Source organism: Podarcis filfolensis, assembly GCF_964270895.1.
Source record: "Podarcis filfolensis genome assembly, chromosome: 2".
NCBI lineage: Eukaryota > Metazoa > Chordata > Lepidosauria > Squamata > Lacertidae > Podarcis > Podarcis filfolensis.
Genome location: NC_139605.1, coordinates 57,392,626 through 57,417,379, shown reverse-complemented (window position 1 = coordinate 57,417,379; position 24,754 = coordinate 57,392,626). Strand labels below are relative to the sequence as shown.

Genomic DNA, 24,754 nt, shown 5'->3' with positions numbered 1-24,754 from the left:
TAAAGCCTAGTTTTACGCCTGTTGCCACCCTCTTCCTGATAGCTGCCAGAGGGGCACATAGAGAAGAGTCTTGATGCTGACCTCAGGGCATGGGCAGGCTAATATGGGGAAAGGTGTTCCATAACGTGTACCATATTAGGGCCCTGAGCTATATAAGTCTTCACAGGTGAAAATTAGCCCTTGAAATGGGCCTGAGAATAATGGCTATTAGCTTCTGTGAATAATGGGAACAAACCTCACTTACAAATTCCTAAAAGGTATTTGGCTTCCCATAAACTGCATGCAAGTCCATTTGCCTTGATTCCTCAGTAGGGATGCAAATTCTCTCTTTATGTAGTAATGGCAATCTCCAGCACATTTGTACCCCTAATGTATGATTCTGAGCAAACCCATGCTAGAACTGTAGCACATAGTGTGATGTAGTGCCCCCCAAAACTACTGTGTTTTAGGCTACCTTAATAGAATCATAATTTCTCATAATTTCTGAGCAGCTGGAAGTATTAGTTTCACATTATTCAGCACTAATCAGACTTCATCTGGAATACTATTATTTTCCTTAAGATTTTTATTAATTTTTCATAACTTTAACCAATTAATTTCAGATTTGTTATACATTTCTCTTATAATTTGACTTCTCACCTTTGCTTTCAAGCTGTTTTTAAAGCCTTCCTCCCACATACTGCATAATATCACATGCTCCATCTAATACATATTCCCTTATTATATCTCACATTGCATCTAATACATATTCCTCTATTTCATGTATTATCATTTTCTTCCTGTTGCTCAAATTTCAAATCCTGGACTCGATTTCATTTGGTTATGATATTTTTTTCAAATAATCCCCAAAAGGCTTCCACTCTTCCATAAATTAAGGTAACCAGACATCCCCGTTTCCTGGGGACAGTCCCTGGATTTACAAATCAGTCCCCTGACAAAATCCTATCATTCCTACTGAAGTTGAAAGTGTCCCCAGATTCATTGAAAAAAATCTGGTAACCTTACCATAAATTGTCCATCATTTTGATCTGTTATTTTCGCTGTTAGCTTTGCCAGTTCCACATAGACCTCATCTGGAATACTGTGTTTGCATTTTAAGAATGATGTAACTCAATTGGTACAGGTTCAGAGGGTGGCAATTAAGAACATCAGCACTATGGAAAACAGGTCCTAGAAGGACAAATGGAAAGAATACTTGATAGGTTTAGCTTGGAGATGATGAGGGATGTGATAGCACTCCAGATCCTTGAAGGACTGTGGCATAGAAGTAAATATTGTTCTTTGCTGCCCCAGAGAACTAGGGCAAAACTAGATTGAATGTGCTCAAGTTATCGGAGGATAGGTTTTAGTGGGAAATTGGAAGAAACTACTTGGTGGTCATAGCAGTTGAACAATGAATAAATTACTGAGAAGGGTGGTAGGCTTGAGGCCTTAAAGCAGAAGCTAGACCATCATTTGTTGAGGATGCCTTAGTCCTGGATTACCCCCCCCCAAAAAAACCCCCCAATGATTCTAAGGACAGCCACAAGCCCCCTTAATACACTGAAGAAAATACAGCTAAATAGCTATCCAAATCAAATGCATTACTGATGGTGGATAATAGTGTGATTCATTATGACCAAACATTTATGCCTTCCACATTGTAGAAGTTTGAAAACTCAACTTGTCAATACATCAAACATGGACATTAGGGGTACGAATGTGCTGGAGGTTGCCATTACTACATAAAGAGAGAATTTGGGGGTGGGCATTAAGAGCTCTCTGTGTAAGCGCACAGAACTGCATCCCACACCAACCCAATCTGTGTGGGGTGCAAAATGTTTGCTTTGCACATATGAAGAATGTGATAGACATTTCCCCATGTGCAGCATTGGGAAACAATATGTAAACAACAGCAAAGGCCCAAGGTGTAAGTTTTATTCCTGGTACACTTTACTTTTTTTATAATATACGCAAGTAATAAATAAAAACAGGCTTGAATTAGATTGTCAGAAAATATACTAATGTCAAGAAATCAGGATGCCTGTGCTTTTCAGTAAAAAAAAGCCACACTGGATAATTTTGTCCTATCAATGCTATTTGGTCTAATGATTCATATGTTCCTTCCTCCTCCTGTGAAATAAAAAGGCATGTAAAAGGAAATGGTAGATTGAATGGTAGATTCTGTTTACTCCATAAACAGAAATAATACAATGATGAGTAGAGATGGATCAATATGTCAGTTTGGGTTTCTGTCATTTTCTTATTTCTGAAGTCTTAAATCTAGTGCCTCATATTACTTAATCAATCTGTCATTTTCATTAAAAAATGCCAACATTTTTGTGCAGACTCCCCCCCAACTTTGATTGTATTGTTTTTCTAATATAAAAAATTTTGCAGTTTTTTAAAGCTGCAAAACTGCATCACAAAAGTTAAAGACGTGGAATTTGAAGGATAGCTTTGTTTCAGTTTGTGTATTGGTTTGTGAAGTGTGAATCAGGTAATTTTGGCGAGACGATGAAGAATGAGGCCGGGGAGAGGCTGGCGCCGCAGCAAAAGGCCGCTGAACACGCCCCCCTCCCAGGCACCTGGTTGGATGCCTGCCAAGGGAGCGTGGGCGCCAGCCAGGTGAGGTGGAGGCAGGGGGCTAATGCCCCCTGCTAGGGGCGGTGCTCGGCTCCCGCCCACAACCACTCCCCTCTCTTGCAGGGAGGAGAGTCTTTATGTAACTGTCCTTAGAGTGCCAAGTCTTTCACAATGAAGAAATCTAAAGTAAACTCCTGTGCATATATATAGAGGTGCTTGCACGTGTCCATCTGATATCCTGCTGGTAAAGTTGCTCTACAAGACAATCTTCTCATCTGAACATTGGTGCATTCAGTGCTCAGTGAAGAATGGGTGCATCTGTGGTTGTTGCTCTGGCACTTTGGTGCTTCACAGGTGAGTCACGCAGAAAGAGTGAGAGATAGACAGAGAGAGACAGAGAGAGAGTATTAATGCTGACATTCTGAAAAAGTCTTCTATATTGCTCAGATGACTGGCCTGATATGGAAGAAAATATTTAATTTAAGAGGGAATTTTGGCAGGTGCAGCCTGCCATGAAAGGGTAGAAGAAAGCTAAGCTGTCCCACTGAAATTCCCTTACTTACAAATCCATAAAAAGTACTGGGACTGTTATGTACTGAGTTGAATAGGATCCAAACTGCAGCAGTCTGATTGGTCCTAGAACAATAGGATCCAAAAGGCAGCAGTCTGATTGGTCCTAGAACAATAGGATTCAGAATGCAGCAGTCTGATTGGTCCTAGAACAATGCAGCAGTATGATTGGTTGGCAGGAACCACCCAATCATGCTCCAGATAGGAGTGAATCCACAACCTGATTGGCTTACAGTAGAATTCCGGAATTAGCCAATCATGTGCAGCCCATTGTGTAAATAATGTATATAAAGCAGATACCTTGAGGGGACTTTCATTCATTCCTCCTCACCACTATGAGCTGAATAAAGAGCATGAAATCACTTTGCGACTCTGAGTATATTTCAGGGACCCTGTCCTGTGATCCCCTAGGTATGGCCATAAGTAAGGATGGAAGAGAGGTTTGGTTTGGTTTGCATTTTGAAGTGCGCCTGCTTAATTCACACTTCTTAATAGAAGCAACATGGACAAATCTACCCATCCCCAGAACAGGAAAAATATTATAGACCTGATTAGAGGCACACATTTATAATCATATGAAATGGCTGGCGCTCAGTATACCAACTGCTGATTATTCTCCCATCTGTTTATAATCTTTTGAAGCCATTGTGCAGCTCTTAATCTCTTTAGAGATTTCCTTCTGAATTTTTGAGAGCTCAGATATGGCATCCATGTGTTTTTGGTCTCCTTTCAGGAGTCTTCGGGGATGAAGACATTCAGGCAAACACGGTGAGTAATGCCGTATTATCCTTACAGCTTCTGCAGTTGGTTGCGTAATACAGATAAAACTGTAATTGCAAGTTGGCAGATGGAGAAGAATTTGAATTGTGTTCCTCAAGTGTAAGTGGGAAATGATGGTGTTCTCACTGCTCCTTGTCAACGACAAAGCAGACACATAAACACACACACAGCAGTTCTCCAGTGCAATTATAGTGAAGGAGAGCTGTGGAAGAGCACAGTTCTTAGCAGTGATATGACCACTCATTTCAGTGGGTATCAAGAGTGAAAGAAGGCATAAACTTAGTATGTTTAGACAGAATTGGGTAAAGTCTATTGAATACTGACATAACAAAGCACATGCTTCACATGAACCAAAATACTTATTTGAGATAATATAATGCATATGAAATTATGACTGTTGTATTTCCTATTTCTTCATTTTTTTGGTTTTTGTTTCTTTGTTGCAAATATGTATGACTCTACAAAATTGAATACAAATTGCACTTTAAAAAAGAAGTTATGTTGAACTGGTGAGCAAATTTAAAAGTTTGGTGGGTACATCTGTTGAGTTGCGTTCGAATCAAGGCAAACAAGTGGATGGTGTTTTTGAGATCCCCAGCTGAGCTCCAAGGCTGCCTCTTGAGAGAGAGTGCGTGCGTGCCTGAAACTCATCTGTGTCTCTCTTTTTATTGAATCTTACAAAAGCATGGCCACTCATATGTTAGTGGCTGATTGGTTAAAATACAAACAAAGAGGCTAGTTCCTTATTGGTTAACATAGGTATAAGGAGGGGTTACCCAAAATCCATTAATCTCCAATTCTTCAAAGGGTCTTTTGCTAATGGACCTTAGACAAGTATCTAAGCTTTTAATCCACCTAGATTTATGATTGGTTATATTATGTCTAAATCAATTACTAATGTTATGATCAGAATATAAAAACAAACAATTAATTATACACTGAAGGAAAACAGAACAACTAATTAATTATACACTGAAGGAAAACAGATCATTGTAAACTTAATGTGACCTGAGTGAAAAAAGAGTGGAATGCAAAGAATGGAATTTGTGTGTGTGCCTGGCACATCTTTACACAGGTGTCTATGAGAGAGAGAAGCAGAGGAAGATTTTAAGGTTCAGAAGCTTAAGAAAGTAGCTAGGAAAAGTTTCCCAGAATGCCACAGAAAAGAACCAGTGTTTTACTATACTGGCACATAAAGAGAACATCTCTACATCTCCTCCTTTTTTTTCTTATTTGCGAAATAAGGCAACTTGTTGGAAGCAAAATAAAGCAGCAGTGCTTTGGGATCAGTGGTTTGCCATCGAATCCCAAAATAATACTGCGAGGGTGGTTGGGGCCTAAGTACTTTCAGGATTATTGGTTTGCCAGTAAATCCCAAAATAATTCTACCCACATTTCCCCTTTTTGTTTATTATTGGCGTTGCCATTTCGAATAATAGTCAGCGAGGAGAGCACTAGGTGGCTGAGGTGGAGAGAAAAGGCGAGAAAAAAGATTTGTAAGGCTAGGAATGCATTGGAGGAAGCAAAAGAACAAAATTAATATACATACAATTATTATGGCATAATAAAAAAGACTACGAAGCCAAGTTAAATTAGGCAACCAGCCAGTGAACCACTGAAAAATAGAATCCCAGAAACCAGAGAACCCAATGTCCTGTTTAATATGATGGGTAAGATTTTGCAAATGAGAAATTTGACGTTGAACGGCTTTGGAATTGTCAGTGATGTTAAAACAGCACATATCTGCGACTTGCTCACAGCCATAATGATGAAGCATAAGAAGGTAGTCGATGGCAGCTCTGTTTTTGAATAAACCATTGTGAAGTTCAGCTTGCTCTGTGTTGAGAAGGTGAAGTGCTTGAGAAGTAAAATTCAGGGCTTTTGCTGCAGAACAAGCTAGAGAGTTAATATTTCTGCTATTACGTGCAGCCAATCCTGGAACACCTAAGAGAGAAACAGCTAAAGAGATATATTCAGTCCTACTGGGAAGAGAGACAAGGTCATCACAATCATCAGACAATTCAATATTGCGACTATATCGATTGTGAAATAGATGATGCTTTTCAGGCAATATGATAGACAAGCGGCTTAAACAGCAAGGTGTACCGTGGCTAATGTTTGCAGGAATATAATTAAACGTGTAGCCAGGACATGACCAAAACCCACGACATCGAAATGACTGGAGTATTATAAGGACTAACTGAAGGTTCAATATGGTCAGCCAGTAATTGCTGATTGACCAATTGTTTTAAGGCAATTAATCGTTCCCCAGTAAGAGGCCATTGCTCTATCCATACAGGGTTAGTAGATTTCCAGCTGAGGGGAAGAGCATGCTTACTCATTTAATTGGATGGTAGCATTTAATTGTTGCAATAAATCTCTTCCCCACAAATTGAGGTGGATGTTTAGCACGCAGGGCTGAATATATGCAATAATTTCAGAGCTGTCTGGCAGAGAGACAGGTAACCACTGTGCGCTTTTACAAGAAGTCTGGTTACCACCCACACCCCACACTGTAGGAGCAGATTCTAAGGGCCATGTGGGGTCCCAACAATTACTGGAAATGACAGAAACGTCAGCACCTGTGTCAATCAAACCTTCTATAATTTTTCCATTGATTTTATACTTACGAAGAAGTTTTTGTCGTCCAATTCTCTGTGTCACAGCCAAAAGCTGTGGGGGAATAGAAGAAGAGAGCTCGCACAAATTATTATCAATAGCTGATACGACATTAGGTGGAGAAGGAAGCATTACCAATTGTGCCCAAGACTCACCCTTAGTTAACTGCATTGGCATATGGCTCCAAAATTGTATCATAATGGTGCCCACATAATCATGATGTAAAACACCTGGAATAACCTGGATTCCTTGTTTTGCCGCAGAAAATTTAGGCAAAATTAAACCTGTGACTGTAGAAGGGAGTGGACCTGCCATTTGACTAGGCATGATCACAATTTCACCAGGCAAAGCAGTGCCTTTGGCCTCTTGATTGATCAAATCAATAGCAAATTCAAAAGGCACAATTTTAGAAACTTTTGCAACAGCAGAAACTAAGGGTGGGGAACTCTCTAATTTTCCGGGCCTGAGAGTTGGGCCCCTAAGGAGTTTCCCTGAGACCTACATTGATTTGCCCAATGATACCCTTTTCCACACTTTGGACATTTTTTTGAAGGTCTGGTAGTAGTATTTGCAGTAGTATTTTTATTCGCACCTCCGCCAGGCGCCCTGCACTGCTTAGCAAAATGCCCAGGGCGCTTGCAATTGAAACAATTACCTGTTGGCCTGCTATTAGTTTGGATTGCAGTGGCAAGTAAAGACATAGCATGAGATTGACTCCCTATTTCTGTACATGATTGTATCATATCTGCAAGACTATATTTTGAACGACTTATGACAGATTGTAACACCTTCTTAGAATCAGTATTAGCATTCTCAAAGGCTAATTTTTTCATCAACTCATTCTGAGCTGTTTCATTATCTATCTGTCTAGAGATTGATTCTTTTAATCTATCAATAAATTGATGGTAAGGCTCTGAGTGTTGCTGCTTAACATTTACAAAGGAGTTCAGAGGCTGCCCTGAGACAGGGACTTTACGAATGGCGCGCTGGACACAGGTCGCAGTGCGGCTGAAATGCGAAGCTGACAATAATGCTTGTGCAGCCAAGCTATCGAATGGGGCAGATCCAAAAATTTGACTTGCTGTATGCATTGGATCAGCCAGAGCTATCGCACTATGTTTAAATTCATTTTCAAAAACCACATATTGTGCAGGGGATAAAATCATATGCATAAGATCTTTCCAATCATTAGGACACATGACATAAGAAGTTGAAATACATTCCAACATTCCATTAACATATGAAGATTTAAGACCTGAGTCAGAGATAGCCTTCCTGAATTCCTTCATTATGGAATATGGAAGCTTATCATGAAATACCTGTTGCTGTGCTGTCCCTGGGATAGGCTGATAAGTGAAAGGGAAAAGTGACGGCATTTCCCCAGACCATGCAGACTGCTCTTCTAAAGATAAAAGACCTTCCTGCCTGGCTTCAGAAATTCCTGCACGGACAACCCCAGAAACATTTGGAACAACAGAATGCAAAGGGGGGAGAGAGGAAAGAACAGCAGGCTGAGATGCAGCTTCTGCAGGCAGAGAAGGGGGAGAGAGGGGGATTGTATTAATCTGACACGGAGCTGCTTCGAGCTGAGAGGGAAAGGAGGGGGGTGAAGTCAAAGGAGGCAAGATTTGTGGGTACGGGGGAGGATCAGGTGATGAAGCAAGGGGTGTAGAGAGTAAGGAAGACGACAATCCTAATTTACCAATAGCATTTGCACATTTTTGCCAAGTAAGCAAGCAATCGATCGGAGCCCTTGGCTCAGAAAAAAGCGTTTTTCCAATTTTTTGCCAGGTCTCTATGTCCAGAGACCCTTTGTCTGCGTAAAATGGACATTGGAATGTTATTTCCATTAACATTTGTTCAATTTCTTTTAAGGAAATTTGAACACCATCCCCCTTTTGCTTGACTAATTTAAATAATTCATTTGCGTGAGCTTTCTGACCTTTCGTCAGATTCCCTCCCATACTTATGAAATAGCGCGCTGAGACTTTTTTCCAGTCGGATTAAGTATGAGGTTTTCCTAGCTCTGCAAGGGACCTGGTACCTTACTTCGTCGAAATCACGTCGGGGTCACCAGATGTTGAGTTGCGTTCGAATCAAGGCAAACAAGTGGATGGTGTTTTTGAGATCCCCAGCTGAGCTCCAAGGCTGCCTCTTGAGAGAGAGTGCGTGCGTGCCTGAAACTCATCTGTGTCTCTCTTTTTATTGAATCTTACAAAAGCATGGCCACTCATATGTTAGTGGCTGATTGGTTAAAATACAAACAAAGAGGCTAGTTCCTTATTGGTTAACATAGGTATAAGGAGGGGTTACCCAAAATCCATTAATCTCCAATTCTTCAAAGGGTCTTTTGCTAATGGACCTTAGACAAGTATCTAAGCTTTTAATCCACCTAGATTTATGATTGGTTATATTATGTCTAAATCAATTACTAATGTTATGATCAGAATATAAAAACAAACAATTAATTATACACTGAAGGAAAACAGAACAACTAATTAATTATACACTGAAGGAAAACAGATCATTGTAAACTTAATGTGACCTGAGTGAAAAAAGAGTGGAATGCAAAGAATGGAATTTGTGTGTGTGCCTGGCACATCTTTACACAGGTGTCTATGAGAGAGAGAAGCAGAGGAAGATTTTAAGGTTCAGAAGCTTAAGAAAGTAGCTAGGAAAAGTTTCCCAGAATGCCACAGAAAAGAACCAGTGTTTTACTATACTGGCACATAAAGAGAACATCTCTACATACATCACTATTTCTTTGGTAAAGTGGAACTTAGTTTTATTTAACAGGGTGACAGATTTAGAATGCCACTCTTTTTGCAGGACTATTGCAAGGACTTTGGCCCAGATAAACCATACTGCACCCTGGAATTTATGCCTCACTGTGGTTCTGATGGAATGGTCTATGGCAACCAGTGTAATTTCTGCTTTAATGTCCGGTACGTATAGAAATAATTATTTCTTTTTATAAAACAAATTAAAGTGATGATAACATGATAGAAGAGAAAGATATATTCAAAACCTCCAAACTGTTCCGTATCTACTTACGATGACACTGGGAATGTTTTGGTAGGATGAGAAGTAAGTCACTATACATATATCCTTACTGTGTTTTTATATTTTGTTGGAAGCTGCCCAGAGTGGCTGGGGCAACCCACTCAGATGTGTGAGGTAACGACGACAACAACAGCGATTCTCCAGAGCTGGGATACAGTCACATATTCAAATTCCTTGATTCACTTTTGTCAGTTGAAAGGCATAAAAATATGGTCTCATAATCATGCTTCCATCCAGACCATGGGTAGGCAAACTCAGGCCCAGGGGCCGGATCCGGCCCAATCACCTTCTAAATCCAGCCCACGGATGGTCCGGGAATCAGTGTGGTTTACATGAGTAGAATGTGCCCTTTTATTTAATATGCATCTCTGGGTTATTTGTGGGGCATAGGAATTCGTTCATTTTTTTCTCCAAAATATAGTCCAGCACCCCACAAGGTCTGAGGGCCCCCTGCTGAGAAAGTTTGCTGACCCTGATCCAGACTATACTTTGAAGTTTTTTCCTAATTTGTAAACTCTCACAAAAATATGGTGTCTGTGTTACTGATCGACCCATGATTTGCCAAGCAACTATGGCATCACCCAGACTATACATACCACTTTAAACTATGGTTTCTCCTAAGGAATCCTGGGAAGTGTAGTCTGTTGTTTGCAGCTGAGAGTTGTTAGGAAACTCTATTCCCCTTACAGAACTACAATTCCCAGAGTTCCATGGAATAAGGAATTCTCTGGGAATTGTAGCTGTCTGAAGGGACCTTTAACAAAGTACGCTGCTGCACAGTGCAGATGTTGCTGAAGTAAGGTATTCCGAAACAACGCTGCTCATATTGACAGTTCCACTTGCAATGTCTGTTGTGTTTATTTCAATGGGAAGATTTTACTAGTCAGAATTCTGACTGATTTTCTGTGGTGAAAATGGCTTACATTAGGAACCAAAATGTTCCCTTGCAGTTCTAGGGGACAAGATGGAATGCAAGTTATTGTGTTTCTCAAACTAAGAGCTGCTCTTAAAATAGAAAAGAAAATTTATATAACTTTGTTTTACGATTCCAGTTACCCACAGTAATAATTTCAATATATGTTACCTTTTTCTTTCCAGGAAGAGCAAAGGGGCTCTGTCGCTCCAACATTTGGGAATGTGCTGAGAACTTGACAGATTTCCAAGAGACCTCTTTGCCTTATACTCTAGTAGCAAATGTTGCAAAAGAAGTTCTGATTTGCCATTAAAGATGTCTTACCTGCAACCATGTATTGTTTTGATCTCTCCTATAATGTCTCGTTTTGCACCATGGAATGTATTGTTATTTTGGTTGTTCTCTCATTCAATACCAGGCTCATGTATATTTGAGGGTCTGTGTAGGGTTTAGGGCTTTAATCTCAGGAAGAAAAGCATTTTTGTCCAGTGTGATATTCTATCCTTTCCGAGAAAGTGTCACTCACAGTAGCATACATGTCAGGAGATTTGAGCAAGTGGGGGAAAGGAGAGAGGGAGAGAAAGAGAGATAACACATGGCCATGGACGTTTAGAAAAATAATTCAGGAGTTACTGCCAGGCAAATGTGAAGGCAGGTTGGACAACAGACATAGAACAAATACTTTTTGGGAGACTGTTTCTTCAGAGAAACAAGATGGTGATGTATTTGGGATAGTAGGATGAGGCCTAGCTTGAGGTAGACGTAGCACTGGGGTGGGCAATTTGGCCTGGAAAACTTGAGACCAACGTAACAGGAAGTTCTATATTCCCAATTCCATACAGCTCTTAGAGAGACCTCAGAAAGTCTCTCTCTGTCCAGGAAATTGAGGCTGTGTACACATTACTATTTAGTATGGCTCTAGTATTCTTCATAACTGGTGTGTGAAGCTGAGTATGCATGACATTAGTCCAATCCATATGTATCCTGTAATATCTTGAGACATACTGCTCTTTCCCTTGAAATAGGCTTCCACCTGATTTGAAAAGCAAGCTGTGGTTAAGCTGAAATGTGTGCATTTCAGACATACATTGCATGTCCAGGTGACAGCTTCACTGAATAGGAGTTTAGGGGAGAGTTTCTGTTGTGAGGAAACCAAACAACTAATGTGTATCCCCTCCCCCTCTCTGGTGTGTACAGCAACATAAAATTGTGACTTGAAATGCAGCAGGAAGAAACGACCTCACTGCATTGCAAGCCACTAACTAATACCTAGCCTAAATGTTATAAAATGCATATTTTCCGTTCCCCATCTCCGCTCCCTTCCCCCATATATATGTGTGTGTGTGTGTGTGTGTGTGTGTGTGAAGATCAACAGCCTTATCTCTTTCTTATACTCTTTCCCATAAGTTCTCTCTGGGCATTCCAGTCCCATATAAAAGCAATGCATGAGGTGCTTCCATTGGTGTCCACATCTCACCTTTAGGCACTGGGCAAAAACGTTCCTTTTTAACCAAGCCTTTGGTTGATCTTATTGACATCCAACACCCTTTTTGAATGTGGTACTTGTGTGGGGGTGGGGTTATTGGGTTATTGCTTTTAGTTTGATTTTATATGTTGTGGTCTTGTTGTAAACCGCCCTGTGACCTCCAGATATAGGGTGGTGTATAAGTTGAATAAATAATAATAATAGCAATCCTGGTGTCACGGTCTGGGTTACAGGCAGTCAGAGTCCTGTCTTGGTACGTCGGGACCGGGGTAGAGGTCGGGAAGCAGGAATCAGCAGTCCAAGGTCAGCAGTCCAGGGGTCAGGAAGCCAGGAGTCAGGAAGCCGAGAGTCTGAGGGTCAGGAAAGCAGGAGTCAGGAAGCCAAGGCTCCAAGATTGAGGATACCAGGAGTCAGGAAGCCGAAGCACAGCTAGGTAGGAAGCGTGTTGCTGTGGCAAAGAGCCAGAGGGAACTGCTGGTCTTATATACCCCTCCTGGCCCTTGCCACCAGGTGCTACGAGTCTTCTGTCAAGCCTCACCTGTGCAGCCGTGCCTTGCCCTTCCAGGCCAAACTCAAGAAGGCCCCAGTCCTGTGAGACCCTACCAGTCACAGGGCCTGGCACCTGCACAACCTCCTGACACCTGGGCCGACTGTAAGTAAGAAGGTGGGAAGATGGGGGCTGTGAGTGCAGACTGAGGTTGGTGAGGCCGTGCCCTGCTTTCCCAAATAGACCAGCGTCCATTGCTCACTGGGATGCTTGGGCCATTTGTCTTCACCTTAGGGGGTTCCCCTCCACCTCAGATGCTCTGTACTTCTGAAAACCTCAGGATGCCCCCAAATCTGCTGGTTGTGTATGTGTGCTGCCATTTTGGCTACACAATGATAGGCAGTAACTTTAGCAATAAAAGTTGGAAAGTCCCCCTGGTGCACATGGAAAGTGTTCCAAAAATGTTGTTCCGGCAGGTAGCTCAGGGGGACACATTTTATCTCACCCCTCCCAGTTCCAAGATGACTCAGGAGTGTTTGCAGCTCCTGAAGGGAGGGGGAGGGGGGAGGTCCACCTGGTGGGTTAACCACCAACCAGAAGAGAGTGGGAGCTTCGCTTTATAAGCCAGCCTTTCCCCCAAGTCTGTTGGCTAATAAGCTGGGTACATCTGCCATATTGATAGCAATCTCCTGGGGCTGTGCTGATGTGGATAGTTTTTAAACACCTACATCAAAATCTGAAGGTTTCCTAATCCAATAGTAACATGAGGGGGAAGATTTTGTGTGCTAAACAAATATGTGTGTGTGTGAATGGGTTCTATCTGTGTGGTCTCTTAAAATTAGACACAAACACACTATACTGTCCCAACTTTATATGTGATTGGGTCCAACCCCCATTCAAAGGGGAAAGCCTACCATCATCAGTGTCTTCTCATGAAGAATGCTTCCTGCTCATAGGTAGCAGGCCAGCAGTAGGAACTGGTGCCCATTGGGACTGGTAGAGCAGAAAACAGGGAAACCAACAATTGATGGATTTGGAGCCAATCACATCTGCTGGGTGGTTGTAAGTAAGAAGCCAGTCAGGGGGAAGGAGGCTGAAGTTGGCTCCATTTGCCCTAATGAATCAGTGGTCAGTGCATACTAGAAGGGGTCTACCTTAGATGTCTCCCTAATAAGCAGGCTTTCTACAAGCAGGGATGTTGAGTGTGTGTGTGTGTGTGTGTGTGTGTGTATGCATGCATGCATGAGTGCAAATCATATTGACAGGCAATCTAAGTCTGAAGTAAATTTATCTTGAGTAAATTCTGCTGAGTGTTTAGCTTTACTCTTTCTCTTGGTGTGTAATTATTAACAAACTTACAAATATTATATTGTCCCCCAAATTACATAAATATATTACTTTTCTGCGTGGTGCTGAAAAGTGGGGGGTTAATTTTTTAAAAAATAGATAATAGGCTAAACAAGCAGAACATAAATAAATATACTGAGAGATGTTATTCTCAAGAGAATAATACAAGGCTGATAATGCTGCTTAGCTTATTTATTGACTAATCAAATTAAGATCTTGCAAGATATTCACTAGCTGGCAGAGCAGAGTATAAGCAGAAGGAAGAATATATTTCTTTGTGGTGATGGTATGAGTGAGGCATGAAGAGAAAGGGACATTTCCCTCCATAGATGTTCCTTAGTCTTTAGCATTTTCCAAGGTGCCTCAGGCTCAGTACTCTTCCACTTGCGCCGATGAAGGAAAAACAAAACCAGGAACTCAGTGAGATAATCCAAAAGATGCATGCTTCATCATTACTCCATAAACAGAAATAATACAATGATGAGTAGAGATGGATCAATATGTCAGTTTGGATTTCTGTCATTTTCTTATTTCTGCAGTCTTAAATCTAGTGCCTCATATTACTTAATCAATCTGTCATTTTCATTAAAAAATGCCAACATTTTTGTGCAGACTCCCTCCCCCAACTTTGATTGTATTGTTTTTCTAATATAAAAAATTTTGCACAGTTTTTTAAAGCTGCAAAACTGCATCACAAAAGTTAAAGACGTGGAATTTGAAGGATAGCTTTGTTTCATTTTGTGTATTGGTTTGTGAAGTGTGAATCAGGTAATTTTGCATTAAAATGTGAACTAATCTGAAATCCTGCCCCCACCTGGCACCATGATAGGTGAATGAGGCAAGTTAATTATTGCTGTATATCTTTGCTGCAGCACCACTTTGTAAAATATTCTCTTTTTTAAAATGTCATTTTATGTCAGATTTTTTTTGTTTAAGTTGTGTTGAGACTTAGCAATTCCAAAATCCACATTAGGGATTTATTTATTTTTCTTATGGGCCAATATGTCTACCGTTAATATATACTATTAAAAGCAGGGATTTGTACTATAACGTACAAATTGAAATAGTAAAGTACTATAAAGTACAAATTGAAAAGGTGAGCACAGCTACTTTGGAGGCAGCCCAGAATTAGTAAAATATTTGAAAGAAATGCTACAATGAATCCTTCTTCCATTTTCACAGATATTAACGGTAGACATATTGGCCCATAAGAAAAATAAATAAATCCCTGGTGGGGCAATAATACAGTTATTGCAAAGGTAATAATGACCTAATACAGGTGTGGCCCTGATGTGGATTTTGGAATTGCTGTCTCAGCTCAACTTAAACAAAAAAAAACTTACATAAAATAACATTTTTAAAAGGCGAATATTTTACAAAGTGGTGCTGCAGCAAAGTTATACAGCAGTAATTAACTTGCCTTATTCACCTACCACGGTGCCAGGTGGGGGTGGGATTTCAGGTTAGTTCACATTTTAATGCAAAATTTGTACTTTATAAGTGAAATGTATACTCACATATGGGACGCGGGTGGCGCTGAGGGTTAAACCACAGAGCCTAGGACATGCTGATCAGAAGGTCGGTGATTCGAATCCCCGCGACGGGGTGAGCTCCCGTTGCTTGGTCCCTGCTCCTGCCAATCTAGCAGTTCGAAAGCACATCAAAGTGCAAGTAGATAAATAGGTACCGCTCCGGCGGGAAGGTAAATGGCTTTTCCGTGTGCTGCTCTTGTTCGCCAGAAGCGGCTTAGTCATGCTGGCCACATGACCCGGAAGCTGTACGATGGCTCCCTCAGCCAGTAAAGCGAGATGAGCGTCGCAACCCCAGAGTCGGTTACGACTGGACCTATGGTCAGGGGTTTACCTTTACCTTTACCTTTACCTTTATATTCACATATATGCATTGCAGAAAATACACTTGTTGTCATAGGTGATGCCATCAGAGCCACAATGGGGATTAAGCTCCTTAGTGCATGCTCCTTTGGGATACCCACAACAATATTCCTGCAGAAAAAGTAAATGACACTGTTGAATTATTCGCTCCTTGACATTTAGACTGCAACGGGAATTCCATAGTGACCAATGTGACATTTGTAAACTACTTTGCATCATATTATTTTGTTTGGCACTGGAGAATTGGCACTCTGACCTGTTAGTTCAGATATGTTTCCTCTTCATTTTTCCATCATTGTATATGCTGTGTAATTCCCTTGTATTTCAGGCAGAGCTGCTTCTGCATCCTTAGAGCAACTGTACTTTTTTGTTGAAAGAAAACATAACAGCTTCCAGAATCAATCAGCATAAATATCAAATCCTTTCTCTCACACATTCTCAAACAAACCACTATTGTCAGACACCTTCTTTCCAGCTGCCACTCACTTCCGTAGTTCCAACATTTCCTTATCCTTTCTCCTGCTCCTTCACATGAGAAAACTAGCTTTGGTCACTATGGTGGGTTCAGTGTATTTTTTATATCAGGCCTCTGGCAGGTGCTTCTACTCACTGAAGTCCTATTGATGAAATGGTAGGTAGACCCAGAGAACAATGAGTGAAACCACATGCCTCTTTGCCTTTTCAGGATAGCCACATGTGAAAGAGCAAGGGTTAGTTTTGCTGCAGTGGTGTAGCTTTGCAGAGGAGAAGGGGCAAATGTGTTTGGCGGAAGACAGGAAGACCAGCAGTAGGCAGAGAAAGAGCCAATGACAGCCAAAGCCAACTAAGTCTGGTCCACTGATCCTTCCTGCTGAGTTCTAAAAGGGCGACACTGAGCCTAAGGAGGAGAAAGTTGACAGGCTATGGACCCTCAGTGCCATCCTCACCAAAGCCTCCCTTACTGTGGTCCCAAAACTGCTGTGGACATCTCACAATGCGCTCCATGAGATCTCATGAGATATCTGTGAGATACTGCCACCATTTCACCACTAGCAGCACCACCGTTTAGGCTTCCTGCACCCAAGGCAGCTACCTCAGCTCGCCTCATGGGTGGGCCGGCCCTGAGCGTAAGGCAGCTTCCTGTGTTACTATGCATTTTGAGTGCTTGAAAAATGTCTTTCCCTCACAAAAGCAGCACTTACTTGCGTTTGCTAGGAAGCTCCCTCATCCAGTCATACTGCTGGTCCATCTAGCTCAGTACTGTGCTCTTTGTGTGGCAATGCCTCTTGTGTGTTTAAATCTAGAGTCTTTTCCTACCTGGAGATGTCATGAATTGAAATGGGGACCTCTGGCATTCAAAACAAGTCCTCTGCTATGAGGGAGCTATGGCCCATCATTGAGACTGAGTTGTATTCAACAAAGTGGTCCCATTAGCTCAAGTACTTCTGTTTGCGGGATTTCCTCTCCTTTCCCATTCCCTCCAAATCCAAAAATCTTCTTTCTGTGTTTCAACCCACCTTCCAGTGATGATTTTGGAGGGGCACAGAGGAAGAGGAAGGTGAGAGAAAGTTCCATAGATCACATGGAAATCCTTCTGTGAATACAACCCTTGGATACACATTCATATCTGGATTCCTTCAACAACTGAGCAAAGAGTTCTTACCAAAAGCCTGGTTCTTTTAACCATCGATTTCAATTTTCTTCTTTCTCCTTATAAAAACTTCTAGTCAGCTGTAATACTTTGCTGAACTTTGGGCAGGAGAGGAGACATCAGCAGCCCTGGCAACCAAGATTGTAATAGGATTAGACAATATGTTCTTATCACTGTTGTGCTCATTGCACTGATAAAGAGAAAAGTTTACCTCAGAAACCATTTTTCTAACAGTGAATTCTCCCTGCTCCCAGAAGATTTCATTTCATTGGGAAAAGACTTATGAATGGCTTCAGAACAAATGCCCCTCTCCAGTTGCTTTTCTCTTAAAAGATAAAGTAAATAAAGGAACTGTACATCTTATCTTGGTGGCAGGAAAAGCAAATATGAACAGTAAATTAGGTGAGAGGACCATTCTACCTTCTGCCTTCATCCTGTCCTGATCCTTTGGGTGTGGAAAGAATCCCCCCAGAATGTCAACTCCTTATGTTATGAAACTGTCCTTAGAGTGCCAAGTCTTTCACAATGAAGAAATCTAAAGTAAACTCCTGTGCATATATATAGAGGTGCTTGCACGTGTCCATCTGATATCCTGCTGGTAAAGTTGCTCTACAAGACAATCTTCTCATCTGAACATTGGTGCATTCAGTGCTCAGTGAAGAATGGGTGCATTTGTGGTTGTTGCTCTGGCACTTTGGTGCTTCACAGGTGAGTCACGCAGAAAGAGTGAGAGAGAGACAGAGAGAGACAGAGAGAGAGTATTACTGCTGACATTCTGAAAAAGTCTTCTATATTGCTCAGATGACTGGCCTGATATGGAAGAAAATATTTAGTTTAAGAGGGAATTTTGACAGGTGCAGCCTGCCATGAAAGGGTAGAAGAAAGCTAAGCTGTCCCACTGAAATTCCCTTACTTACAAATCCATAAAAAGTACTGGGACCCTGTCCTGTGATCCCCTAGGTATGGCCATAAGTAAGGATGGAAGAGAGGTTTGGTTTGGTTTGCATTTTGAAGTGCGCCTGCTTAATTCACACTTCTTAATAGAAGCAACATGGACAAATCTACCCATTCCCAGAACAGGAAAAATATTATAGACCTGATTAGAGGCACACATCATATGAAATGGCTGACGCTCAGTATACCAACTGCTGATCATTCTCCCATCTGTTTATAATCTTTTGAAGCCATTGTGCAGCTCTTAATCTCTTTAGAGATTTCCTTCTGAATTTTTGAGAGCTCAGATATGGCATCCATGTGTTTTTGGTCTCCTTTCAGGAGTCTTCGGGGACGAAGACATTCAGGCAAACACGGTGAGTAATGCCGTATTATCCTTACAGCTTCTGCAGTTGGTTGCGTAATACAGATAAAACTATAATTGCAAGTTGGCAGATGGAGAAGAATTTGAATTGTGTTCCTCAAGTGTAAGTGGGAAATGATGGTGTTCTCACTGCTCCTTGTCAACAACAAAGCAGACACATAAACACACACACAGCAGTTCTCCAGTGCAATTATAGTGAAGGAGAGCTGTGGAAGAGCACAGTTATTAGCAGTGATATGACCACTCATTTCAGTGGGATGTGAGACCTTCTCTTTGAATAATGCTTCATTTTTGTGATTGCTGGGGTTGGGGAAGGGCAGGAGGAAGGTCCAGGTCCTTCAAATGCACTAGCAAGACCAATCCATTGCTCTCCCCCATTCACACTGCTTTTGGAACAGGGAAGACATTTTATTTACACACAGGACTCGGCTATACAGCTGCCAACAAAACGTTTTAAGTGTGTTGTAAAGTGCATTATGCAAATGTGATACTAGATGGTGATGGTGAGTTATGGCAAATTCAATATATTTTCAAAACATTTTTTTAAAAAGCATTTTCACTGCGTTTTTTTAAACATGTGCCTAGATTCCACCACAGAATTGTCTGGCTATTCTATATATTCCAAGTTTCAGTTTTTATATGGTACCTTTTGTACAATGATGCCCTAGGCAAGTCCACACTTGAGAAATTTATTCAACAATTTTTCCTTGGTTCAGTCTTCTGCATGCTTCTTCCTTGTGAATAATGGGGAATGTAAATAGGAAAAGTAGATTCATAAGGTACCCTCTTTTCTCCTATGTATCCGTTATAAACTTTAAGGGATGAAAGCATTGAAAAGTTATATAAAGGAAAACCGTTGTGTAGACATATAATGTTTGTTGTTGTTTTCTTTTTATAGTTGGATTGCAGCCAACACCTCCAGGCAACTGGTAACGGACCAATAAGCTGCACAAGGATGTATTTTCCAATCTGTGGTACAGATGGCAACACTTATGCCAATGAATGTGAACTGTGTCGCCATAACCAGTAAGTAGCGCAGATGCAGAAGATTCTTTGCTGGGCAACAGACCGTGGCTACCATTAGTTATAATGATGTCTCATCCAATTTGTTTTATCTGTCCCTTTCCCATCCCACCCCACTTCCAAGATGGGGACATGTCTTACATGGGACCATTCCCATTTTACCACTATTCCCCTGTGGTTAGCCAGAGACTGAGAGATTATTTCTGGGCCAAGGTAACCAGCTAGGCTTCAGTCCTCAGTGATCTCTGTGTAAATCCAGTGTGCTTACAACATGACATTAAACTTACTCTCTACTCTCTGCAATTCAGTTCATATTTTAATGTACTTCCAGCTAATTTGTACATCCCCCAAAAATATGTGATTCAAAACACAGATATTGTTCAAAACATATGTACAAAAATCTGTATATTAAAAATAATGTACATAAAAATATGAATATTGCTAAAAATAACATATACAAATGCACATTGGGCAACATGGCATACAAAAATGTATTAGGATAAAATGCACGCAAAAAGGAATTCCATAAGATTTTTTATTTAGTTAGTTTTTTAAAAACTCAAACAGATGTGGAAATGGGGTGAATTAAGCATAAGACTGGAAAGATGAGGAACTGAAGAAGAAAGCCCTGGATTTATCCATCCATATGCCACATATATTTTACTTCATCGCTTTGACTGTCAGCAGGGTACATAGCAGAACTAGCTCAATGGGGCATTTGCCTGTGACTTGCAAGGTCTATTAGTGCCAACCAATGTTTATTATTAGTATTATTAGCCCAGAATACAGGAAATTGATTGCTAACGTTCCCTAAATTCTTCTCTTATTCAGGGAAAAAAACAAACTTGTTGGTAAGAAGCATGTTGGAGAATGTCCAAAGGTAGGTATAAAGAGTTTTGTGGTGAGAAATTGAACCTGCAGAACCAAACGGGCAAAATTGTCGTGTGATTTGGAGGGAATTGAAATGTCTTAAGCTTATGAATCACTTTTCATCTCAAAATAATCTATAGATAACTGCAAAATATAATACATATCAAAACGAAATAATTAAAAGCAACTCCTGGTACAGTGGTACCTCTTTTTTGAATGTTATCCATTCCTGAAGACAGTTCGAGTTTCGAAATGTTCAAAAACCGAGGGCGGTCTCCAAATTTAATTGAGAAAATTGAGAAAAATACATGGTACCTCAGTGCAAGCTGTTCGACTTCTGAGGCACGTTCAGAAACGGAAGCATTTACTTCCAGGTTTTCAGCATTCGAAAACCAAAACATTCGTCACTGGAGACATTCAAAAACTGAGGTGCCACTGTACAAGGTAATCAGACTATAAAGACAACCCCTTCAGTCCTTAACCACCAAAGACAGAAACAGACACACACACACACACACACACACACACCCGTCTACAAAGAAAAACAACACTCCAAACACGTTGAGGAAAGGAAATGTACTTGTGCAACATGAGCCTCCCGAGTTGCCACCCAGAGCCATAGCTACGGTGTTTGTGTGGGGAGCCATTTTTTTTTGCCCTGGGTGAAGCCCCCAAAGGAGCAGCACTGAGGCTCCCAGCCTGTGGGTGTGCAAAATGTGCATGGGGTTTTTTGGGGGGGGTTGGGGTTTTTTCTTTTGGCCAAACTGGGTCTTTGACTTGGGAGAAATAAAGCCTAGTTTTACCCCTGTTGCCACCCTCTTCCTGATAACTGCCAGAGGGGCACATAGAGAAGAGTCTTGATGCTGACCTCAGGGCATGGGCAGGCTAATATGGGGAAAGGTGTTCCATAACGTGTACCATATTAGGGCCCTGAGCTATATAAGTCTTCATAGGTTAAAACCAGCACCTTGAAATGGGCCTGAGAATAAATGGCTATTAGCTTCTGGGAATAATGGGATCAAGCCTCATTTACAATTTGCTGCCCCAGAGAACTAGGGCAGCACTAGACTGAATGTGCTCAAGTTACAGGAAGATAGGTTTTAGTGGGAAATTGGAAGAAACTACTTGATGGTAATGGCAGCGCAACAATGAATGAATTACTGAGAAGGCTGGAAGGCTGGAGGCCTTCAAGAAGAAGCCAGACAGGTTGAGGATGCTCTAGCCCTGGATTTCCCCTGCCCCCCAAAAAACCCCTGCCCCTATGATTCTAGGGACAACCACAAGCCGCCTTTATACAGAGAAGAAAATACAGCTAAATAGCTTCTTTTTCCATGTTTAGAATTTAAAAAAACAAAACAAAACTGGAAAAATGAATGTCAGATGTAATTATATGGAAGATTGCTGGGTACAATAAAATGCTACATGTTTATTTTATAGATGGATTGCAGTGAATTCATGAAAGCGAAAGGACTCATGGCCTGCCACAAAATGGCTAAACCAGTCTGCGGAACAGATGACAACACTTATGTCAGTAAATGTGATCTTTGTCGTCAAAACCTGTAAGTAATGTGGATACTGAACATTTCCCCCCAGGCAACGGATAATGACTATCATTCTTTATAATGATATCTCATTATATTTATTGTATTTGGTCCTTTGCCACCCTACCTTCTTTCCAAGCTTCCATAGTGGCTTACATGAGACCAACCTCACAGTCCAATGATCGGTTATCTAGAGAACGATAAATGATGATTGGCACAATCCAATCCAATAAGCATCAACACTGATCAGGGATGTGAAACCAGTCCTGCATGCTGTAGATAAAGTGAAACTGGTTCCTTATGTACCTACAGAGTCTATTTTTATTTCAAGTCTATTTTATTTCTGGTTAGCGGAATCATAGGAGTCCCAATAACTTTGTGTAGCAGGAGGACAAAGGATCTGCAACAGATGAAGGAGCTCAAGGATACAAATTGTAGAGCCAGCTCAGTCAAGCTTTGTCTGTAGCAGTTCTGAAGAGCTAAACATAGTTTGTTTTAATAATGTGAACTACAGGAAAGAATTTGTCAACTTTTCTCTCTTTCTTACCCAGGGAATCCAACAAGAATGTGGCTGTGAAGTATGGAGGTCAATGTATTCAGATTCAGGTAAACAGCATGACTGTGTTGTTCTAAATATTGGGAGTGGCAGGTATCAATCCCTCTCTTAACAGAATTGGAAGCAAAAAAACCCTTCATTTTTGCAGTTGTGGAATTTTTTATAAGGTATCAAGAGTGTAAGAAGGCATAAACTTAGTATGTTTAGACAGATTTGGGCAAAGTTTATTGGACACTGAAATAACAAAGCTCATGCTTCATTTGAACCAAAATATTTATTTGAGATAATATAATGCATATGAAATTATGACTGTTGTGTTTCCTATTTCTTCATTTTTTTGGTTTTTGTTTTTTTGTTGCAAATATGTATGACTTTACAAAATTGAATACAAATTGCACTTTAAAAAAGAAGTTATGTTGAACTGGTGAGCAAATGTAAAAGTTTGATGGGTACATCACTACTTCTTTTGTAAAGTGGAACTTAGTTTTATTTAACAGGTGACAGATTAAGAATGCCACTCTTTTTGCAGGACTATTGTAAGAACTTTAGCCCAAATGATCTCATGTGCCCATTGAATTATATGCCTCACTGCGGTTCCGATGGAAAGAACTATAGCAACCAGTGTGATTTCTGCATTAATGCCCTGTACGTATAGAAATAATAATTATTTTTTTATAGAAAAATAACTAAAGTGATGATAACATGATAGAAGAGAAAGATATACAGTGCCGCTCAGGTTGTGAATGTGATCCATGTGGGATGCATGTTCGCAACCCTTGTCTGCGCACGCGTGAGTTGTGATTTGGTGCTTCTGTGCATGCGCGACCGCCAAAACCCAGAAGTAACCCGTTCTGGTACTTCCGAGTTTCAGCCGTCCGTAACCCGAAAAAAGGCAACCTGAAGTGGTTGTAACCCAAGGTATGACTGTATTCAAAACCTCTAAGCTGTTCTGTATCTACTTATGATGACACTCTGAAAGTTTTGGTAGGATGAGAAGTAAGCCATCCTACATATATCCTTACTGTGTTTTTACATTTTGTTGGAAGCTTCCCAGAGGGGCTGGGGTAACCAACTCAGATGTGCAAGGTAACAAGAACGGTAACAACAATGTCAAGAATTCTTCAGAGCTGGGATATAGTCACATATCCAGATTCCTTGATTCACTTTTGTCAGTTGAAAGGGTTAAAAATATGGTCTCATAATCATGCTTCCATCCAGACTATACTTTGAAGTTTTTTCCTGTCAAGCAACTATGACATCACCCATACCACTTTAAACTGTGGTTTCTCCTAAGGAATCCTGGGAAGTGTAGTCTGCTGTTTGCAGCTGAGAGTTGTTAGGAAACTCTATTCCCCTTACAGAACTACAATTCCCAGAGTTCCATGGAATAAGGAATTCACTGGGAATTGTAGCTCTCTGAAGGGAATAGGGGTTTTCTCAGGACCTTTAACAAAGTACACTTCTGCATAGTGCAGATGTTGCTGAAGTAAGGTATTCCGAAACAACGCTGCTTATATTGACAGTTCCAGTTGCAATGTCTGTTGTGTTTATTTAAATGGGATGATTTTACTAGTCAGAATTCTGATTGATTTTCTGTGGTGAATGTGGCTTACATTAGGAACCAAAACGTTCCTTTTTTGCATAGTGGGAAGCAGTTCTAGGGGATAAGATGGAATGCAAGTCATTGCATTTCTCAAACTAAGAGCTGTTCTTAAAAAAAACCCCAAAACCTTATATAACTTTGTTTTATGATTCTAGTTATCCACAATAATAATTTCAATATATGTTACCCTTTTCTTTCCAGGAAGAGCAAAGGGGCTCTGTTGCTCCAACATTTTGGAATGTGCTGAGAACTTGACAGATTTCCAAGAGACCTCTTTGCCTTATACTCTAATAACAAATGTTGCAAAATAAGGTCTGATTTGCCATTAAAGATTTCTAACCTGCAACGATGTATTGTTCTGATCTCTCCTATAATGTCTCGTTTTGCCCCATGGAATGTATTGCTATTTTGGTTGTTCTCTCTTTCAATACCCGGCTCATGTATATTTGAGGGTCTGTGTAGGGTTTAGGGCTTTAACCTCAGGAAGAAAA

At 40.8% G+C, this 24,754-nt stretch overlaps 1 protein-coding gene and 1 long non-coding RNA gene across 3 annotated transcripts; one reads left to right on the top strand and one right to left on the bottom strand.

Moving 5' to 3' along the window:
• The first annotated feature begins 2,805 nt into the window (after window positions 1-2,805).
• LOC310758013 (double-headed protease inhibitor, submandibular gland-like) lies at window positions 2,806-24,609 on the top strand. 2 transcript variants are annotated; one of them, XM_083603953.1, is made up of 8 exons: window positions 2,806-2,919; window positions 3,869-3,903; window positions 19,569-19,696; window positions 20,525-20,573; window positions 22,001-22,122; window positions 22,656-22,710; window positions 23,190-23,305; window positions 24,465-24,609. In XM_083603953.1, exons 1-8 carry the CDS (start codon window positions 2,874-2,876, stop codon window positions 24,508-24,510), a joined length of 597 nt encoding a protein of 198 aa, XP_083460079.1. In that variant the 5' UTR covers window positions 2,806-2,873; the 3' UTR covers window positions 24,511-24,609. The 2 variants fall into 2 exon arrangements, with proteins under 2 accessions (XP_083460079.1, XP_083460080.1); XM_083603954.1 differs by lacking the exons at window positions 2,806-2,919; window positions 3,869-3,903 and adding exons at window positions 17,935-18,060; window positions 18,628-18,662.
• LOC310758034 lies at window positions 14,008-15,827 on the bottom strand. The gene is made up of 2 exons (XR_014545627.1): window positions 15,712-15,827; window positions 14,008-14,207 (listed from the first exon to the last, which is right to left on the bottom strand). It is a non-coding gene; the product is annotated as an uncharacterized lncRNA (long non-coding RNA).
• Window positions 24,610-24,754: the final 145 nt, after the last annotated feature.